Source organism: Salmo salar, chromosome 13 (genome assembly GCF_965601325.2).
Source record: "Salmo salar chromosome 13, fSalSal1, whole genome shotgun sequence".
Taxonomy (NCBI): domain Eukaryota; kingdom Metazoa; phylum Chordata; class Actinopteri; order Salmoniformes; family Salmonidae; genus Salmo; species Salmo salar.
The window spans coordinates 58,984,194-59,003,998 of record NC_138303.1 but is presented as its reverse complement, the minus strand read 5'-3'; the positions used below and the strand labels follow the sequence as shown (position 1 = coordinate 59,003,998).

Here is a 19,805-nt window from a genome sequence, read left to right as displayed (position 1 = left end):
CCCGTGTATATATATATTTACATATTTTTCGTCGCATTATCTTTTTACATTTTTTCTTCTAAAACTCAACCTCAAAGCACTCTCCTGCAACCCGCCTCACCAATTTAAAAAAGAAAGTATTATTTACCTCAAATCCGAAATCCACAACAGAAGCTAGCCAGAGGTTAGCCATTTTCACTGGCTAACGTTGGAGTTCAGCTAGCCACGGTTAGCTGTCCTCAGCTATCCATTAGCTCGAAAGCTATCGCCAGTTTTCGTACAGCGCGACTCAGACCAGAGCTCACCGGACCTATTCTCTCTCCTTTCCCCGATTTCTACCGCAGGCTCTGGACATTTACACCTGGATCTTGCAGCTAACTAGCTGCTACCTGAGTGACTATTGGCAACGTCGGTCCCGGAATTAATACACATTATCCCGGAGCTAGCCAGCTGAAGAGTTCCGTCAGCCACTCGTGGGCTTTTCCTGAGTTAGCCAGCTGAAGTGTCCCCTGGGCTACAATCACCTATCCTGACCCGCTTTACTGCCGATGCGGAGCCCCATCGGGCCTTCACGACTGGACCACCGACGTTATCTGCCCGAGGGAGTTATCCAACTGGCCCCTCCGTCGCGACGTAACATGATCGCCCATCTGCGGACCACTAATCGTTAATCATTAGCTGTCTTATCGGCTGCGATCTGAATTAGGTCTATTCGGACACTTTTCTTGGGCCACTATAACTAACTATTTTGCCAACTTGGACTGGTCCCCCCTTCCACACGGAACCCCACTAACCCACAGACGGAAACGCACGAGGTGGCTAAAAACAGACCTCCCTCCATCTTCCACCAGCTTGCTACCTATGGCCCGACTAGCTGTCTGAATCTCACTGGACCCTTTGATCACTCGGCTAAGCATGCCTCTCCTCAATGTCAATATGCAATGTCCATTGCTGTTCTGGTTAGTGTTTATTGGCTTATTTCACTGTAGAGCCTCTAGTCCTGCTCATTATACTTTATCCAACCTCTCAGTTCATCCACCCACACATGCTATGACATCTTCTGGTTTCAATGATGTTTCTAGAGACAATATCTCTCTCATCATCACTAAATGTCTAGGTTTACCTCCTCTGTATTCACATCCCACCATAACTTTGTCTGTACATTATACCTTGAAGCTATTTTATCGCCCCCAGAAACCTGCTCCTTTTTCTCTCTATTCTGGATGTCACAGACGACCAATTCTTATAGCTTTTAGCCGTACCCTTATACTCATTCTTCTCTGCTCCTCTGGGGATGTAGAGGTGAATCCAGGCCCTGCAGTGCCTGGCTCCACTCCTACTCCCCAGGCACTCTCTTTTGATGACTTCTGTAACCGTAATAGCCTTGGTTTCATGCATGTTAACATTAGAAGCCTCCTCCCTAAGTTTGTTTTATTCACTGCTTTAGCACACTCTGCCAACCCGGATGTCCTAGCTGTGTCTGAATCTTGGCTTAGGAAGTCCACCAAAAACTCTGAAATCTTCATCCCTAACTACAACGTTTTCAGACAAGATAGAACGACCAAAGGGGGCTGTGTTGCAATCTACTGCAGAGATAGCCTGCAGAGCTCTGTCCTGCTATCCAGGTCTGTACCCAAACAATTTGAACTTCTACTTTTAAAAATCCACCTCTCCAAAAACAAGTCTCTTACCGTCGCCGCCTGCTATAGACCCCCCTCGGCCCCTTGCTGTGCTCTGGACACCATATGTGAACTGATTGCCCCCCATCTATCTTCAGAGCTCATGCTACTAGGTGACCTAAACTGGGACATGCTTAACACCCCAGCCATCCTACAATCCAAGCTTGATGCCCTCAATCTCACACAAATTATTAATGAACCCACCAGGTACAACCCCAAAGCCGCAAACACTGGCACCCTCATAGATATCATCCTAACCAACGTGCCCTCTAAATACACCTCTGCTGTTTTCAACCAAGATCTCAGCGATCACTGCCTCATTGCCTGCACCCGTAATGGTTCAAAGGTCAAACGACCTCCACTCATCACTGTCAAACGCTCCCTGAAACATTTCGAAGGAGCAAGCCTTTCTAATCGACCTGGCCCTGGTATCCTGGAAAGATATTGACCTCATCCCGTCAGTAGAGGATGCCTGGTTATTTAAAAAAAATGCCTTCCTCACCATCTTAAATAAGCATGCCCCTTTCAAGAAATGTAGAACCAGGAACAGATATAGCCCTTGGTTCTCCCCAGACCTGACTGCCCTTAACCAACACAAAAATATCCTGTGGCGTTCTGCATTAGCATCGAACTGCCCCCGCGATATGCAACTTTTCAGAGAAGTTAGAAACCAATACACACAGGCAGTTAGAAACGCCAAGGCTAGCTTTTTCAAACAGAAATTTGCTTCCTGCAACTCAAACTCTAAAAAGTTCTGGGACACTGTAAAGTCCATGGAGAATAAGAACACCTCCTCCCAACTGCCCACTGCACTGAGGATAGGAAACTCAGATAAGCCCACTGTAATTGAGAATTTCAATAAGCATTTTTCTACGGCTGGCCATGCTTTCCACCTAACTACCCCTACTGCATTCAACAGCACTGCACCCCCCACAGCTACTCGCCCAAGCCTCCCCCATTTCTCCTTCTCCCAAATCCATTCAGCTGATGTTCTGAAAGAGCTGCAAAATCTGGACCCCTACAAATCAGCTGGGCTTGACAATCTGGACCCTTTCTTTCTAAAATTATCTGCCGAAATTATTGCAACCCCTATTACTAGCCTGTTCAACCTCTCTTTCGTGTCGTCTGAGATTCCCATAGATTGGAAAGCAGCTGCTGTCATCCCCCTCTTCAAAGGAGGTGACACTCTTGACCCAAATTGCTACAGACCTATATCCATCCTACCCTGCCTTTCTAAGGTCTTCGAGGTCAAGATTTGGCTTTTTCAAGAGAGGCTTTATTACTGCCACTTTTAGTGAGTTTGGTACACATCCGGTGGATAGATAGCCGTTTATTATGTTCAACATTTGAGGGCCAAGCACAGAAAGCAGCTCTTTCAGTAGTTTAGTTGGAATAGGATCCAGTATGCAGCTTGAAGGTTTAGAGGCCATGATTATTTTCATCATTGTGTCAAGAGATATAGTACTAAAGCACTTTAGTGTCTCCCTTGATCCTAGGTCCTGGCAGGGTTGTGCAGACGCAGGACAACGGAGCTTTGGAGGAAAACGCAGATTTAAAGAGGAGTCCGTAATTTGCTTTCTAATGATCATGATCTTTTCCTCAAAGAAGTTCATGAATTCATCACTGCTGAAGTGAGAGCCATCCTCTCTTGGGGAATGCTGCTTTTTAGTTAACTTTGCGACAGTATCAAAAATACATTTCGGATTGTTCTTATTTTCCTCAATTAAGTTTGAAAAATAGGATGATCGAGCAGCAGTGAGGGCTCTTCGATACTGCACGGTACTGTCTTTCCAAGCCAGTCGGAAGACTTCCAGTTTGGTGTGGCGCCATTTCCGTTCCAATGTTCTGGAAGCTTGCTTCAGAGCTCGTGTTTTTTCTGTATACCAGGGAGCTAGTTTCTTATGACAAATGTTTTTAGTTTTTAGGGGTGCAACTGCATCTATGGTATTGCGCAAGGTTAAATTGAGTTACTCGGTTAGGTGGTTAACTGATTTTTGTCCTCTGACGTCCTTGGGTAGGCAGAGGGAGTCTGGAAGGGCATCAAGGAATCTTTGGGTTGTCTGAGAATTTATAGCACGACTTTTAATGCTTCTTGGTTGGGGTCTGAGCAGATTATTTGTTGTGATTGCGAATGTAATAAAATGGTGGTCCGATAGTCCAGGGTTATGAGGAAAAACATTAAGATCCACAACATTTATTCCATGGGACAAAACTAGGTCCAGAGTATGACTGTGGCAGTGAGTAGGTCCAGAGACATGTTGGACAAAACCCACTGAGTCGATGATGGCTCCGAAAGCCTTTTGGAGTGGGTCTGTGAACTTTTCCATGTGAATATTAAAGTCACCAAAAATTTGAATATTATCTGTGATGACTACAAGGTCTGATAGGAATTCAGGGAACTCAGTGAGGAATGCTGCATATGGCCCAGGAGGCCTGTAAACAGTAGCTATAAAAAGTGATTGAGTAGGCTGCATAGATTTCATGACTAGAAGCTCAAAAGACGAAAACGTCATTGTTGTTTTTTTTGTTGGTAAATTTAAATTTGCTATCATAAATGTTAGCAACACCTCCGCCTTTGCGGGATGCGCGGGGGATATGGTCACTAGTGTAACCAGGGGGTGAGGCCTCATTTAACACAGTAAATTCATCAGGCTTAAGCCATGTTTCAGTCAGGCCAATCACATCAAGATTATGATCAGTGATTAGTTCATTGACTATAACTGCCTTGGAAGTGAGGGATCTAACATTAAGTAGCCCTATTTTGAGATGTGAGGTATCACAATCTCTTTCAATAATGGCAGGGATGGAGGAGGTCTTTATACTAGTGAGATTGCTAAAGCGAACACCGCCATCTTTAATTTTGCTCAACCTAGATCGAGGCACGGACACGGTCTCAATGGGGATAGCTGAGCTGACTACACTGACTGTGCTAGTGGCAGACTCCACTAAGCTGGCAGGCTGGCTAACAGCCTGCTGCCTGGCCTGCACCCTATTTCATTGTGGAGCTAGCGGAGTTAGAGCCCTGTCTATGTTCGTAGATAAGATGAGAGCACCCCGCCAGCTAGGATGGAGTCCGTCACTCCTCAACAGGCCAGGCTTGGTCCTGTTTGTGGGTGAGTCCCAGAAAGAGGGCCAATTATCTACAAATTCTATCTTTTGGGAGGGGCAGAAAACAGTTTTCAACCAGCGATTGAGTTGTAAGACTCTGCTGTAGAGCTCATCACTCCCCCTAACTGGGAGGGGGCCAGAGACAATTAATCGATGCCGACACATCTTTCTAGCTGATTTACACGCTGAAGCTATGTTGCGCTTGGTGACCTCTGACTGTTTCATCCTAACATCGTTGGTGCCGACGTGGATAACAATATCTCTATACTCTCTACACTCGCCAGTTTTAGCCTTAGCCAGCACCATCTTCAGATTAGCCTTTACGCTGGTAGGTCTGCACCCTGGTAAACAGTGTATGATCGCTGGATGATTCGTTTTTAGTCTAATACTGCGGGTAATGGAGTCGCCAATGACTAGGGTTTTCAATTTGTCAGAGCTAATGGTGAGAGGCTTCGGCGTCTCAGACCCCACAACGGGAGGAGCAGAGACCAGAGAAGTCTCAGCCTCTGACTCCGACTCGCTTAATGGGGAGTACCGGTTGAAAGTTTCTGTCGGCTGAATAAGCGACACCGGTTGAGCATTCCTACAGCGTTTCCCTCCAGAAGCCATGAGAAAGCTGTCCGGCTGCGGGGACCGTGCGAGGGGGTTTATACTAATGTTACTATCTGAACTTACTGGTGGCACAGACGCTGTTTCATCCTTTCCTACACTGAAATTGCCCTTGCCTAACGATTGCGGCTGAAGCTGGGCTTGCAGCACAGCTATCCTCGCCGTAAGGCGATCGTTCTCCTGTATATTATAAGTACAACGACTGCAATTAGAAGGCATCATGTTAATGTTACTTAGCTTCGGCTGTTTGAAGTCCTGACGAACCATGTCCAGATAGAACCTCCGGGGTGAAAAAGTTGAATGAAAAAAGTTGAGTGAGGGAAAAACTAAAAATATAAACGGTAATTAAAAAGTAAAAACCGTGAAGTAGTCAGGTAGCAAAGTAAGATCGGCAACAAAACGCAAAGCAGCACGTAAACAAGTCTGCAAGTTGTGACCGGAAACAGGAAAAAAAACAGGTGTCCTGTCACCAAGGAAGTACCCCAAGGGTCCAATCCCAGGCCCCACGCTCTTCTCAAATTACATCAACAACATAGCTCAGGCAGTAGGAAGCTTTCTCATCCATTTATATGCAGATGAAACAGTCTTATACTCAGCTGGCCCCTCGCCGGATTTTGTGTTAAATGCTTTACAACAAAGCTTTCTTAGTGTCCAACAAGATTTCTCTACCCTTAACCTTGTTCTGAACACCTCCAAAACAAAGGTCATGCGGTTTGGTAAAAATAATGCCCCTCCACAGGTGTTATTACTACCTCTGAGGGTTTAGAGCTTGAGGTAGTCAAGTCATACAAGTACTTGGGAGTATGGATAGACGGTGCACTGTCCTTCTCTCAGCACATATCAAAGCTGCAGGCTAAAGATACATCTAGACTTGGTTTCCTCTATCGTAATCGCTCCTCTTTCACCCCAGCTGCCAAACTAACCCTGATTCAGATGACCATCCTACCCATCCTAGATTACAGAGACATAATTTATAGATCGGCAGGTAAGGGTGCTCTCGAGCGGCTAGATGTTCTTTACCATTCAGCCATCAGATTTGCCACCAATGCTCCTTATAGGACACATCACTGCACTCTATACTCCTCTGCAAACTGGTAATCTCTGTATACCCGTCTCAAGACCCACTGGTTGATGCTTATTTATAAAACCCTCTTAAGCCTCACTCCCCCCTCTCTGAGATATCTACTGCAGCCCTCATCCTCCACATACAACACCCGTTCTGCCAGTCATATTCTGTTAAAGGTCCACAAAGCACACACATCCCTGGGTCACTCATCTTTTCAGTTCACTGCAGCTAGCGACTGGAACGAGCTGCAACAAACACTCAAACTGGACAGCTTTATCTCTTTTCGTTCAAAGACTCAATCATGGACACTCTTACTGACAGTTGTGGCTGCTTTGTGTTATGTATTGTTGTCTCTACCTTCTTGCCCTTTGTTCTGTTGACTGTGCCCAATAATGTTTGTACCATGTTTTGTGCTGCTACCATGTTGTGTTGCTACCGTGTTGTTGTTATGTTGTGTTGTTACCATGCTTTGTTGTCATGTGTTGCTGCCTTGCTATGATGTTGTCTTAGGTCTCTCTTTATGTAGTGTTGTGTTGTCTCTCTTGTTGTGATGTGTGTTTTGTCCTATATTTATATTGTATTTTTTATTTTATTTTTTATCCCAGGCCCCTGTCCCCGCAGGATGCCTTTTGCCTTTTGGTAGGCCGTCATTGTAAATAAGAATTTGTTCTTAACTGACTTGCCTATTTAAATGTTCAATAAAAAACTGTGAGTGTGTGTACGCGCGCAGGTATGTGTGTATGCGAAGACACTGGGAGTCGATTGCGGTGGGGAGATGACAGTGGGGGTATGATGTAGTGTCTTCCCCTGTGAACGCTCTGTCAACTGGCTCTGTGGTGACTGATGAGGGCCATCCATCAGCTGTCTGCTCCCCGAGGCCTGGCTGGCTCTCTGGCTGGAACCTAGCTGGCTGGACCACACTGATTCAGAGCCCAGGAGACAGCACAGTGCACTGACCTGCAGACACACAGACCTGCCCAGTGACCCGTTTGTGCACTGACCTGCAGTCCTGGGTTCAAATGGCATTTGTCTTATTTCAAATGTATCTGTGTTTCGAACATCAGCTGCTTTTCATTGTGTTTGCCTGGCTGGCACAATTGAACCAATGGTATATAACTATATGCTCAAGTTATTTGGAAGGTAACCAATTCGATTTGATTCTATTCTATTTGAACCCGGTTGGGCAGCCCTGTCCCAGTCCAGAAGACACTAGAAGAGAGAGGGAGAGGTAGCCTCAACTCCAGCTGTTGTTCAGTGTTGACTGTTCTGGTATCACGAGACTAGAACAGAGGTACTGTAGGGTTCAGTAGTGAAGGTGTTCTGAGGCAAACCGCTCTCAGGTTAATGGAGGATAATGATAATGCTGACTGCATTCAGAAGCTACGTGCAGGTTGTAACCGATAGTATGTTTAACTCAGTCTCCAAGGAATAAGTGCTTTGATCAAATCTGTAGTATGATAAGCTCTTGTGGTAAGCAGCAGTATAGTATATTGGCCGTGTGGGCAGTTAAAGGTGAATTGAACAAAGGGCAGGGTATTATAGTATTATTTTCACCAGGCTTCTGGTAAATGCAACAGCGCCAATGTTATGATAATGGCGAAAAGAGTGTTATACATGAAGTTGTCACTGTTATTTAGACAGAGGATTACCGGAAGCCAGTGTCCTTACTAACCTCACCTTCATCTCTCCCCCTCCGCTCCATCTCTTCCCTCCCCTCCATCTCTCTCTCTCTCTCACACACTCTGTCCCCCCTCCATCTCTTTTCTACCTCTCCCCTCCTCTATCTCTCTCTCTCTCCATCTCTCCCCCTCCATCCCTCCCCTCCCCTCCATCTCTCTCTCTCTCTCTCTCTCTCTCTCTCTCTCTCGCACTCTCTCCCCCTCCATCTCTTTTCTACCTCTCCCCTCCTCTATCTCTCTCTCTCCATCTCTCCCCCTCCATCTCTCCCCCCCTCTCTCTCTGTAGAACTGGACAATCAGGAGGCGAGGATCACAGAGATCCACAGCATCATCCACCGGCTCCCAGAGAAAAACCGCCAGATGCTGGACCTGCTTACCAAACACTTGGCAAAGTAGGTTAACTTTAGGCCCGGGGTCCACGGACCCTTTTACTGTGTTACAAATCCCCCTGACCGTACTGCGCTGATGACCACGACTACAACTGAGTCCCAAATGGCACCCTTTTCCCTATACAGTGCACTACCTTTCACCAGAGCCATATGGGGCCTGGTCAAAAGTTGTGCACTCAATAGGGAATAAGGGGCAATTTGGGACTCAGTTGTAGTCGTGGTCATCAGCGCTGTACAGTCAGGGGGATTTGTAACACCGTAAAAGGGTCCGGCCATGACCATGACCACGCCTATAAGAGGATTGGCTTGGTTATGAACTCTGCACTGTATTGTTGACAGCAGTAAGCATTAATGGCTCCTAGCTTTCCCCTGTGTTCCCCCCTTACACACAGCATTAGTTTGGTCGTGGCCTCATTCTATCCTTTTGGGTATTGTTGTCCAATTGAGGCAGTGGAGCCATCTGTCTGTCTCAAGTGATCCTCCAGCATTAGGATTATGTCAGGGTGACGGTAGGTTACTGTCAAAGGCAGGCTGCAGACCTAAAACTCTTACCCTCTTTTGTTGTTGTCCAGCATGCTGAGATAGGATTATGGATAATCCCAAACTGGTCTACATGGGTTAGATTTCACTTGCATACACCATGTCTATTTAAATATCTATTTGCATTTCATGTGCTGTTACATATGAGATGGTAAGTCCAGAAATCGTACATTTCAGTGTTTCTATAGATCGAAATGGGCAGATGTTGGATAATAACAGTGTTGAAGTGTTCGAAACTTAGCTAAAAGAAGGGCTTGACTTTGTTGGCATGTGCACTATGATGCAGCAGTGTTTTTGGCCAACTGGCAACTGGCATTAGTGATATGTGTTGCAATTAAAGAACACATCAGTGATAGTGATGGGTCGTTCGCTAACGAACGGCTCTTTTTGAACGGCTATTTTTTGTGATTGTCGGGTACCAAATCGCGTCTTTGAAAGAGCCGTTCATTTGTCTCCCTAATTTGCATACTTTAACTACCGCTTTTTGAGCTCCAAACAACAATTATCTGCAAATGAGTTATAAAAACATTCACTAAAGATTGCAATTCCTCACTGAAGGAACAATATATAGTGAGGAGAGAGCCCTTTTCTGGTCCACACATTTTTACAGTGCATACGTATTTGTTTTGCAGGCCATCTAGTAATTTGGTCAGGTAAAAAGGTATTTGAACTTGCATGTCACAATCGGACATAACATGGTTTTAGGTATATTTTAAGCGCTACTGAATAAAGAGCCGTTTGGAAGCCACATTAACATCTCTTTTAGCTAAACAGAGCCAAATAAGCCAGCTCGCTGAAAGACTTAGATTCTAATAAGAATCACTTATTTTGTGTCTTAAATGGCACTCGATTCCTTTTATTGCACACTAGCGAGATGTTGTTGTTGTTGGGATGATCAATTTATTGTATTTAATTACATTTATGGTAACACAGACAAAAAACTGAGCACCCACCCATTCCCACACAGGACCCCATTTACTGAAGATATCAACATTTGTCTCTTTAGCACCATGCATATGGGGCACAGAAAGTCCCATGTTAGCTGGGTCCATAAATGAAAGCGCCCTTTGACAGAGAGTAAGGCTCTTGCCAACACAACACAACCATCTTTTTGGCTGCTGTAAGTCCGGCTAGCCATATTGGTTTTTCGCTACCGGTAAGTTCCATGGAAGAATCGTCATTGATTGTTGTTGGTGAAAAGGGTATTTTTTTAGCAACAATGGTGGATAAAGACATTAAAACCTGATCCCAGAATGGGAGGACCTCTGGGCCCAAAATCATATGCAAAAACATGCCTTGGGCATCTCTCTCTCTCTCTCCCTCTCCTTCTCTCTCTGTCTCGTTCTCTTTGTCTCCCTATCTCGTTCTCTCTCTCTCTCTCTCTGTCTCTCTCTGTCTCTCTCTGTCTGTCTCTCTCTGTGTCTCTCTCTCTCTCTTTCTCTCTCTCTCACACACACACAAACACACCTCTTCATCTTTCTCCTTTCTTTCCCCTCCCTCCCTGCTCTTCCCTCCCTCCCCCAGTGTGGCCAGTCACCACCAGCAGAACCTGATGACTGTGGCCAACCTGGGCGTGGTGTTCGGCCCCACTCTGCTGAGGCCCCAGGAGGAGACTGTGGCCGCCATCATGGACATCAAGTTCCAGAACATTGTGGTAGAGATCCTCATCGAGAACCATGAGAGGGTGAGTCAGACAGTCAGTTGTTCAACACAGTCCAACACCCAGTTATGGTTGACAGCGCTAGTCTCTAAATCCCAGCCCCTATCACTCACCGCTTACCACATTTCTCTTTCCCTGGACATACACAATGGTGTGTTGGGCAACTGTTCAACCTCTGTCCAATACCCAGTACCTAAAGTTGTTTGTAAGTCAAGCACATTCTGAAAAAGGGCACACGTGAGGAAGGGAGGAAGGGTGAGAAAAATCACAACTATAATCTGGTTAGCCAGGGTGGAGGAGTATTTCTCACTAAGCATACCGGTGAAAACTAATGACCCACTTTTACATGAGCAGTGATTGATCTGAGATTCATCAGCCCCAGAGTTTTGATTTGATTATCTGAATGGAACGGGAGCAATGTTGTCAGAGGAATGTAGACTGCAAGACAGTGTTGGGAACATAAGCATCAACAGTATTTCTTGCTGATAACATCTCTGAAAAACTGAAACCATTGTGGGAGTGAAATGGAAAGTATTACACTATGTATAACTGCTCATTCTAGTCTCCTCTCTTCTCACAAAGGCCCTACTATAGGACTGTCAAACTATTTATAGTAGTGTGAACTAATGTATAGTTAGTTGTGTGAGTAATTATATTAGCCATGGGTGGGTACGGGTATTCTGTGTATGTGTAGGTTGAATTTGCCAGTCCTGTGTGTGCAGATATTCAAGGATATGCCAGTTCCGGGAGGTGGCCCGGCCAACCTACAGCTCAACCTGCAGCCTCGGAGGAAAAGCACAGAGAGCAAGGCCCCATCCTGCAGCGAGAGACCCCTCACCCTCTTCCACACACCCACACACACCCAGAAAGGTAGGCAGGAGCACAACACAGTCTCTTTACCACACACACCCTTCTTCGATGTTCAAAGTGTCAGTCGGGACAGGAGACATCCACATTGCCTGAGATTTGTTCGTCCTCCTTATAAGAAATGACTTTATTAGCGGAAAAACATCTATTGACAGCATTTACTTTAGCGGCTGACACATTGATCGCCAATCTTAAATATCCTCCTCAGCCACTCACGTTTTGTATACTCAGTGTACATCTTCTTCTTGCTGTTACGTAGTGGAGAAGAGGAACAGCGTGGTAGTGAACTCTACTCCAGAGCCCCAGCAGCTTCAGCCGGCCCAGGCCAATGCCCCCCACAACAACCCATCAGCCACCCGCTCTTCCTCCACAGCAGCGGTCAACCATAACAGCAGCGGCAGCCACGGCCACAGCTGTACCCAACGCAACAGCCTGACCAGCACTGACGGAGATCAGGACGGGGGCCTGATGGCCAGGCAGAACTCACAGAGCCGCCCTAACTCACTGTGAGTACACATGCATAAGCACGATGCACAAACACACATGCGCACGCTCACACAGACACACACACACACACACAAGCTCTCTTTCTTCCCCCCTCCTCTCTCTTTCTTTCTTCAGCTTTCTTTCTTTCTTTCTTCAGCTTTCTTTCTTTCTTTCTTTCTTTCTTTCTTTCTTTCTTTCTTTCTTTCTTTCTTTCTTTCTTTCTCCTTCTCCTCACCAGACAAGGGGGATTCTCTGCGTTGACATCAAAACAACATTTTTTTGGTCACATACACATGGTTAGCAGATGTTATTGCGAGTGTAGCGAAATGCTTGTGCTTCTAGTTTCGACAGTGCAGCAATATCTAACAAGTAATATCTAACAGTTCCACAACAAGTACCTAATACACACAAAGCTAAGTAAGGAATGGAATAAGAATATATAAATATAAATATATGGATGAGCAATGTCAGAGCGGCATAGGATAAGATGCAATAAATAGTATAGAATACAGTATATACATATGAGATGAGTAATGCAAGATATGTAAACGTTATTAAAGTGGCATTATTAAAGTGACTAGTGTTCCATTTATTAAAGTGGCCAATGATTTCAAGTCTGTATGTAGGCAGCAGCCGCTCTGTGCTAGTGATGGCTGTTTAACAGTCTGACATAATACCAATTCAAGTGATGATAGAAGACATGTTTGATGGAATTTGATCTTGTCTTGTGAAATCTCCCAAGGGTAGACAAAAGTAATATTGCTCACTGGGAGATGTGATATGTGTTCATAAAGGCAGCCTCTGGCACATTCAACCTACACATACTACAGGTACCCACCCACGGCACGTGTGCGTCCTCTCTGATAATTAAAAATACTGGAATTGTAATCCATTACGTTACAGGCTAAAATATTGTAACCATATTACAGATACTTTTGAAAAAGTAGATGATTACTTCTAGGATTACTTTTAAATTCAGAAAGGATGTTTGTGAAAAGATTCTTTGACACTTTTCTGTTTCGTCAATGACATTCAAATCAGCATTTAAAAAAGTGTGATTCACCTGAGCGAGTCTGACCACAAGTCTCACTCTCCCTTGCTCAGAATAGGAGGTGGACACGGCAGATTGAATAAGAAATACATTTTGAGCCACTAACGGATGTCATGTGGCTTCCATCTGGTCACCCAGATTAGTGAAGTGCTGTAGAGACTGTTGTCCTTCTGGCAGGTTTCGCCAATGCCAGCTAAGGAACTCTGCAGTTCTGACAGAGTGGTCATTGGGTTCTTGGTCACTTCCCTGACCAAGGTCCTTCTTTCCCGGTTACTCAGTTTGGTCAGATGGCCAGCTCTAGGCAGAGTCTGTGTAGTTCCATATTTTTTTCATTTCCCAATGATGGCGACCATTGTGCTCTTGGAATCTTTCCACACTCTAGAAATTGTTTTACACTCTTCCCCAGATAGACACTGAGTGTACAAAACATTAAGGACACCGGTTCTTTCCTTGAATTCAGGTGAAAGCTATGATCCCTTCTTGATGTAACTTGTGCTCATGTAAATCTGAGGAGGAGCTAGATGGCACCGATTGACATGGCCACCTTGTTTCAGGCTCCTAAGCAAATTTTGCAGTATTTAAAAAAAAGTATATTTCTCATGTTATTAGCCCAGAACTTTCTTTGCATTATTAAATATAGCTGGAAAGAACTTTTGAATATCATAGAGGCGGTAACTTACCAGCATTTCGACCAGGAATACGACTTTCCTGAGTTGGATCCTTTGTTTGTACCTTCCAAGGAGATTGAACTTATGCCAGAGGCTGCTCCAAGATGCTGCCGGCGTATTCGGAGTGGACTTTTAGTCCAACTCAGGAGGCGTGCACACCATCCACCGCTTCTGAGTATATTACTCGCTAATGTTCAGTCCCTGGACAATAAAGTAGACAAGCTCAGGTCGAGGATCTCCTTCCAGAGAGACATCAGGGACTGTAGCATACTCTGTGTCACGGATCATAGCTCACTCCGGATATACTGTCTCCGTCCATACATCGTGTGGATAGGAATAAAGTTCTCTCCGGGAAGAAGAAAGGTGGAGGTGTATGTTTCATGATTAGCTACTCATGGTGTGATTGTGGTAAGTCCTTTTGTTCACCCAATCTAGAATACCTTACAATGAAGTGCCGACCGCATTACCTCCCTAGAGAATTTTCTTCGGTTATCGTCACAGCCATGTATATTCCCCCTCAAGCCAATACCATGACAGCTCTCAAAGTACATGACTGGACTGAGAAGGCTATCCAAAACATCCAGTGACTCTGAATTTGTCAATCTACTCTGTGGTACGCAATCGTCGGGACCAGGGACTTCCTCCTCAACATGCACGGACACAGCATGACAAACAGAAGAACCCAGCGATGTATCAGTACCGGCCAAAAGAACCGGTTTAACGTCCTCTGCGGACTCTCACTGTTCGGCCCCAGAGGAACGTGCATAATAGGGTTTTAGTAGATTTACATGGCACAGTTGGTGCGCTTTCCTCCATTCTCAGAGTGGCAACTAGATAGTTTTGCTGAGTACACTGGCGCACAACCGTATATGGACCTTGAAAAAGAGAACCAACAATTGGCAGCAGAGCAAGAACCTGGTCATCTGGACTAAAGTGACGAGACTCAGCTCGCTGATCAAATATTCCTTTCATCCTCCCCTGTGAAGATGACAGCTTCTCTTTGGCCATCTCACCGGCGTGACCGGAAATCAGGCATCACCGGAAATCACACACAAAAGATAACAGGGACTGAGGTGGCTTGGGAGACTTCCAACCATCCTGGAGCACTGCTAGAAGCCCAGACACACTATGTCTGAACACTAGGTCGTTTGGACTGAAACCTGTGCTCTCCTGTGAAACCTCCCTGGCGGCTAACAGTAACCATGGCAACCCCTCCTCCCAATCCTTATCCATCTCTGTACAATAAGCTCTCAACAAAGACTTAAGTTTTTGATGGAAACGTTCCAGCGCTCCTTGACTCTGCACATGATAGGCGCTAGCCAAATTGTGTTTAATATGGTGCTGTTGGAGAACCTGACCAAACAGATTAGAGGTGAAATTAGAACCTCGGTCACTCTGAATAACCTTAAGGATTCCAAACAGCAAGATAAACTGAGTCAAATCTTTTAGCACGGATTTAGCCGTGATAGCCCGGAGAGGATAGGCAGCAGGAAACCTAGTGGTCCGACACGTCACAGTGAACAGTTAACTACTACCATTCTTAGAGCGAGATGGGCAACACAGTGAACAATCAGATACTCAAAAGGCTGGCTGACTACGGGAATAGGAAACCGCAGTACCGGCTTAATAGCTTGATTAGGTTTACCCGTTAATTGACAGGTTTTGATGAACGCAGAAACATCACTCTTTAACCTAGGCCGAAAGAAATGTATCAATATGCAATTGTAGGTATTCCTCATGCCCAGATGTCCAGCAACATCATCGTGGGAAGTTCTCAACACCAACTCATGAAAGTTAACTGGTACAACAACCTGACTAATAGCCTCCCCCACAAAACAACTACTATGAGGCACCTATTTTCTCATCAGGACATCATCCTGGAGAAAATAGCCATGGGCACCATCTCCCAACTGTTCGGCAAGCACAATTTGGTCACGCAACGATTATAATCTGGGGTCAGCCAAATGCTCCTTGATTAGATCGGAGCGGAGCACTGATAACGGGATAACAGGGAAAGTAGTGACAGATTTCTTTAGAACATTATTGTTAGCCGGCGCAGTGACCAGGTCGCCACAGCTCATGGAAGGCGGCATCGCTCGCGCAGAGAACACTCTGCGTGCTCTCATCGGGAATCCTTACAAATGACGGCTTAGCGGAAACCACTGGAGGTGGAGACACAACAGGCCAAACACGCTCTCCAGCCAAGTTATTCCCAAGGATAACGTTGATACCCTCAACAGGCAATGATGGACGCACCCCTACAACAACCTTGCCTTTCACCAGTTCAGAATCCAACATCAGTTTATGCAAGGGAATTGACAGTGTTCAACCCAATTCCCCTAATTTAAACACTGTTCCCGAATCAGTTTCATCAGAGAAGGGTAAAAAAGACTCTAACACAAACGACTCGGAGGCACCTGTGTCCCTCAGGATCTTCACTGGCACTGGGTTGTTACTTCCTAACAGAGACACAAAACCATCTGTAATGAAAGGTAAATAATCTGGGTCAATTGGGACTTTCACATGTACCTGGGCATGAGACGGAGTGAAAGGAGAGAACGGATGTGGGACAGTGCAAATACTACATTTACCCTTAGCCCTGAGAACAGGACCTTAGTTTTTCCAATGACCTGAACCCTGACAGTAGTGACACTCTTGACAGAAGCCAGCTTTACCACGGGAGCCAGGCTCAACCCTAGATGAATGAAGCTCTGCCCGTGAACCAGAGTGTCTCGGTGGGCAAAAACAAAATCTCTCCGAACGCTCCCACTCACTCCGAATACGTGGCTCTGCAAAGACACTTTTGTGAGTCAAAACATACTTGTCCGCCAAAACCGCAGCTTCAGAGACAGTCATCACTTTTCGTTCGTTAATATACGTCACTATTCGATCAGGGATTGTGTCCTTAAATGGCTCTAGGATAATCAGATCACACAGCCCCTGGAAAGTCTTAACTGCAGAGGCAGAACACCAGCGATTAAACTCAACATGAGTCTGTTTATCAGCCCTTTTTAAAGTTTTAAATTGTTGGTGGTAAGCCTCAGGAACCAATTTGTAAATCTGTAACACAGCCATTTTAACCTTAGCATAGCTGATGCTGTCGGCTACATCAAGAGCTGAATATGCTTCCTGCACTTTACCAGTCAACACACACTGCAACATTAAAGTGCGATCAGAATCAGGCCAACTCCTAGTGTCAGCAACACACTCAAACAACAACAAAATAATTATCTGGGTCCTTCTCATTAAATTTTGGCAACAGATATATGTTTCCAACAATATCAAATGTGTCCGGGGTACGACCGAGAGAGGAGCGACCCCCAGGTAAATCAGGGTCACCTTCCCTAAGCAAACTCTCCCCCGAGAGCTTTCCATCCCTAACCAATTCCAGCCGCTCTTGTTGCAGCTTGATTTTAACGCTCCAAATCCTGTTTAAATTCCAATTCATTTTCATACTTAGCACGATCATGCTCTTCTAGCTTAGCACGATCATGCTCTAGCTGTAACATAAGCAGTTTTTTTCTGCTGTTCAAAAGAAAGACTACTATGGCTAACAGACGGATCGGCCATTGTAGCGAAACGGGGAGACAGCTGGGGGAGGGGGGAGTCCTCGGCAGAGGCTGCCTCAGCGTTAACTACGAGTATACCACTCTCCATCAGATTGGCCTTCAATATCAACTTAACAGAATTTTTTTAGATGTTTATCACTAATTTCAACCTGGTAGTGTTCAGCGATCTTCAACAGCTGTTCTTTAGTACATAATTCTAACATTTCCTCTGATGGAACGCAAATGACCTCGTCTACAGTCGTGGCCAAAAGTTTTGAAAATGACACAAATAGAAATTTTCACAAAGTCTGCTGCCTCAGTTTGTATGATGGCAATTTGCATATACTCCAGAATGTTATGAAGAGTGATCAGATGAATTGCAATTAATTGCAAAGTCCCTGTTTGCCATGCAAATGAACTGAATCTCAAAAAAACAAACATTTCCACTGCATTTCATCCCTGCCACAAAAGGACCAGCTGACATCATGTCAGTGATTCTCTCATTAACACAGGTGTGAGTGTTGACGAGGACAAGGCTGGAGATCACGCTGTCATACTGATTGAGTCTGAATAACGGACTGGAAGCTTCAAAAGGAGGGTGGTGCTTGGAATCATTGTTCTTCCTCTGTCAACCATGGTTACCTGCAAGGAAACATCCTGAGACCATTCATGTGTGGGGTGGCTTCTCAGCCAAGGGAGTGGGCTCACTCACAATTTTTCCTAAGAACACATCCTCAGAGAGCAACTTCTCCCAACCATCCAGGAACAGTTTGGTGACGAACAATGCCTTTTCCAGCATGATGGACCTTGCCATAAGGCAAAAGTGATAACTAAGTGGCTTGGGGAACAAAACATCGATATTTTGGGTCCATGACCAGGAAACTCCCCAGACCTTAATCCCATTGAGAACTTGTGGTCAATCCTCAAGAGGCAGGTGGACAAACAAAAACCCACAAATTCTGACAAACTCCAAGCATTTATTATGCAAGAATGGGCTGCCATCAGTCAGGATGTGGCCCAAAAGTTAATTGACAGCATGCCAGGGCAGATTGCAGAGGTCTTGAAAAAGAAGGGTGAACACTGCAAATATTGACTCTTTGCATCAACTTCATGTAATTGTCAATAAAAGCCTTTGACACATGAAATGCTTGGAATTATACTTCAGTATTCCATAGTAACATCTGACAAAAAATATCTAAAGACACTGAATCAGCAAACTTTGTGGAAATTAATATTTGTGTCATTCTCAAAACTTTTGGCCACGACTGTACATTTAAAGGTATCCCAAACAATAAGGGGATTTGCTGAACCTATATTGTACTGGAGAAAGTCTGTCATAAATGATTTTGTTTTAGTTAAGAACAAGTTGTTCTCCAGTAGACTTTGATTCAAGTTAGATGGTGATCCGATCTCATTCTGTCTCCTATCAATACTTTTTTAAAGATTTGATACACGAAAGAAAGTGACAAAGTACTCAAGACGACTAGTTTGATTAAGTATCCTCCATGTACTGTATATCTCACTAGGTCAGTATTTTTTAGTTTCCAAATATCCACTATTTCTAATGTGTCCATAATATTTGTGATCTCCTTAAGGGCACATTGATGATAGTTTGTAGAGTGATTTCCTTTACAGTCCAGGTACCTCCATGAGGTACCTAACACTGTGTTATAGTCTTCAACCATAATGATTTGATTGTGCAAGTACAATAGATTGGTAAAAATGTTTTAGAAGAAGTGTGGATCATCCTGATTTGGACCAAATAGATTAATGAGCCAAATCTGTTTTTCATCCACTTTCATAATCAAAAGTAGTAAGTATAGCCAGTTATATTCCTTTTCTATTAATCTGCTAAGCCGTTACAATTATAACTGGCTATACTTATTTCACCCCTTACCATAACTAGATACTATTCTCAGTTTAAATTGACCATAATTAGTGCTTGTAAAATTACTGCCCTAAGAGGTATCATGACGGTCAAAAACTGAGATTTCAAATGTCTAATGTTTAGAATTCAAGAAACAGGTATTAGCAATATTAGCAAGTTAATTTTCACAAAGAAAATGGTGTTTTCATGTTCTTTTTGTTCGCTTTTAGTTTTTTTTATTCCCTTGCCTGTGAGCCAATGCCACAGATGTTAGAAAATTGAGTAATAATATTTTGTGTGTAGTAGATCTGAGTAGATTGATGTGTGTGATATTGGATTTAGTGAGTGTGTATGATGTCTGGATAAGAGTAAGACTATAATGTGTGATGTCTAAATAAATAATAACCCAGCCAATATGCATGGCTGAGTGTCTATGTGTGTAACATGAAGTGGAGTGTAGCCGTAGAATTCATGATGATAATTGTAATCCATGTAGTATCAACATCATAGTTGCATCATAGTTGCATTAAACATCACATTCATAGAAAAACACATCGCAGCATTTCCATAGTAATTGACAGTTTCACGTAATTATGAAAGAGACGTTGC

General features: G+C 44.4%; 1 protein-coding gene across 3 annotated transcripts in view; it reads left to right on the top strand.

Moving 5' to 3' along the window:
• The window catches only part of LOC106567493 (rho GTPase-activating protein 26), a 118,210-nt gene that overhangs the window by 84,726 nt on the left and 13,679 nt on the right, over positions 1 to 19,805 (top strand). For all 3 annotated transcript variants that reach the window (XM_045693395.2, XM_014136787.3, XM_014136786.3), the window contains exons 17-20: positions 8,407 to 8,512; positions 10,574 to 10,733; positions 11,432 to 11,579; positions 11,836 to 12,082. In XM_045693395.2, coding sequence (XP_045549351.1) covers positions 8,407 to 8,512; positions 10,574 to 10,733; positions 11,432 to 11,579; positions 11,836 to 12,082 — 661 coding nt within the window. The remainder of the gene's footprint in view (positions 1 to 8,406; positions 8,513 to 10,573; positions 10,734 to 11,431; positions 11,580 to 11,835; positions 12,083 to 19,805) is intronic.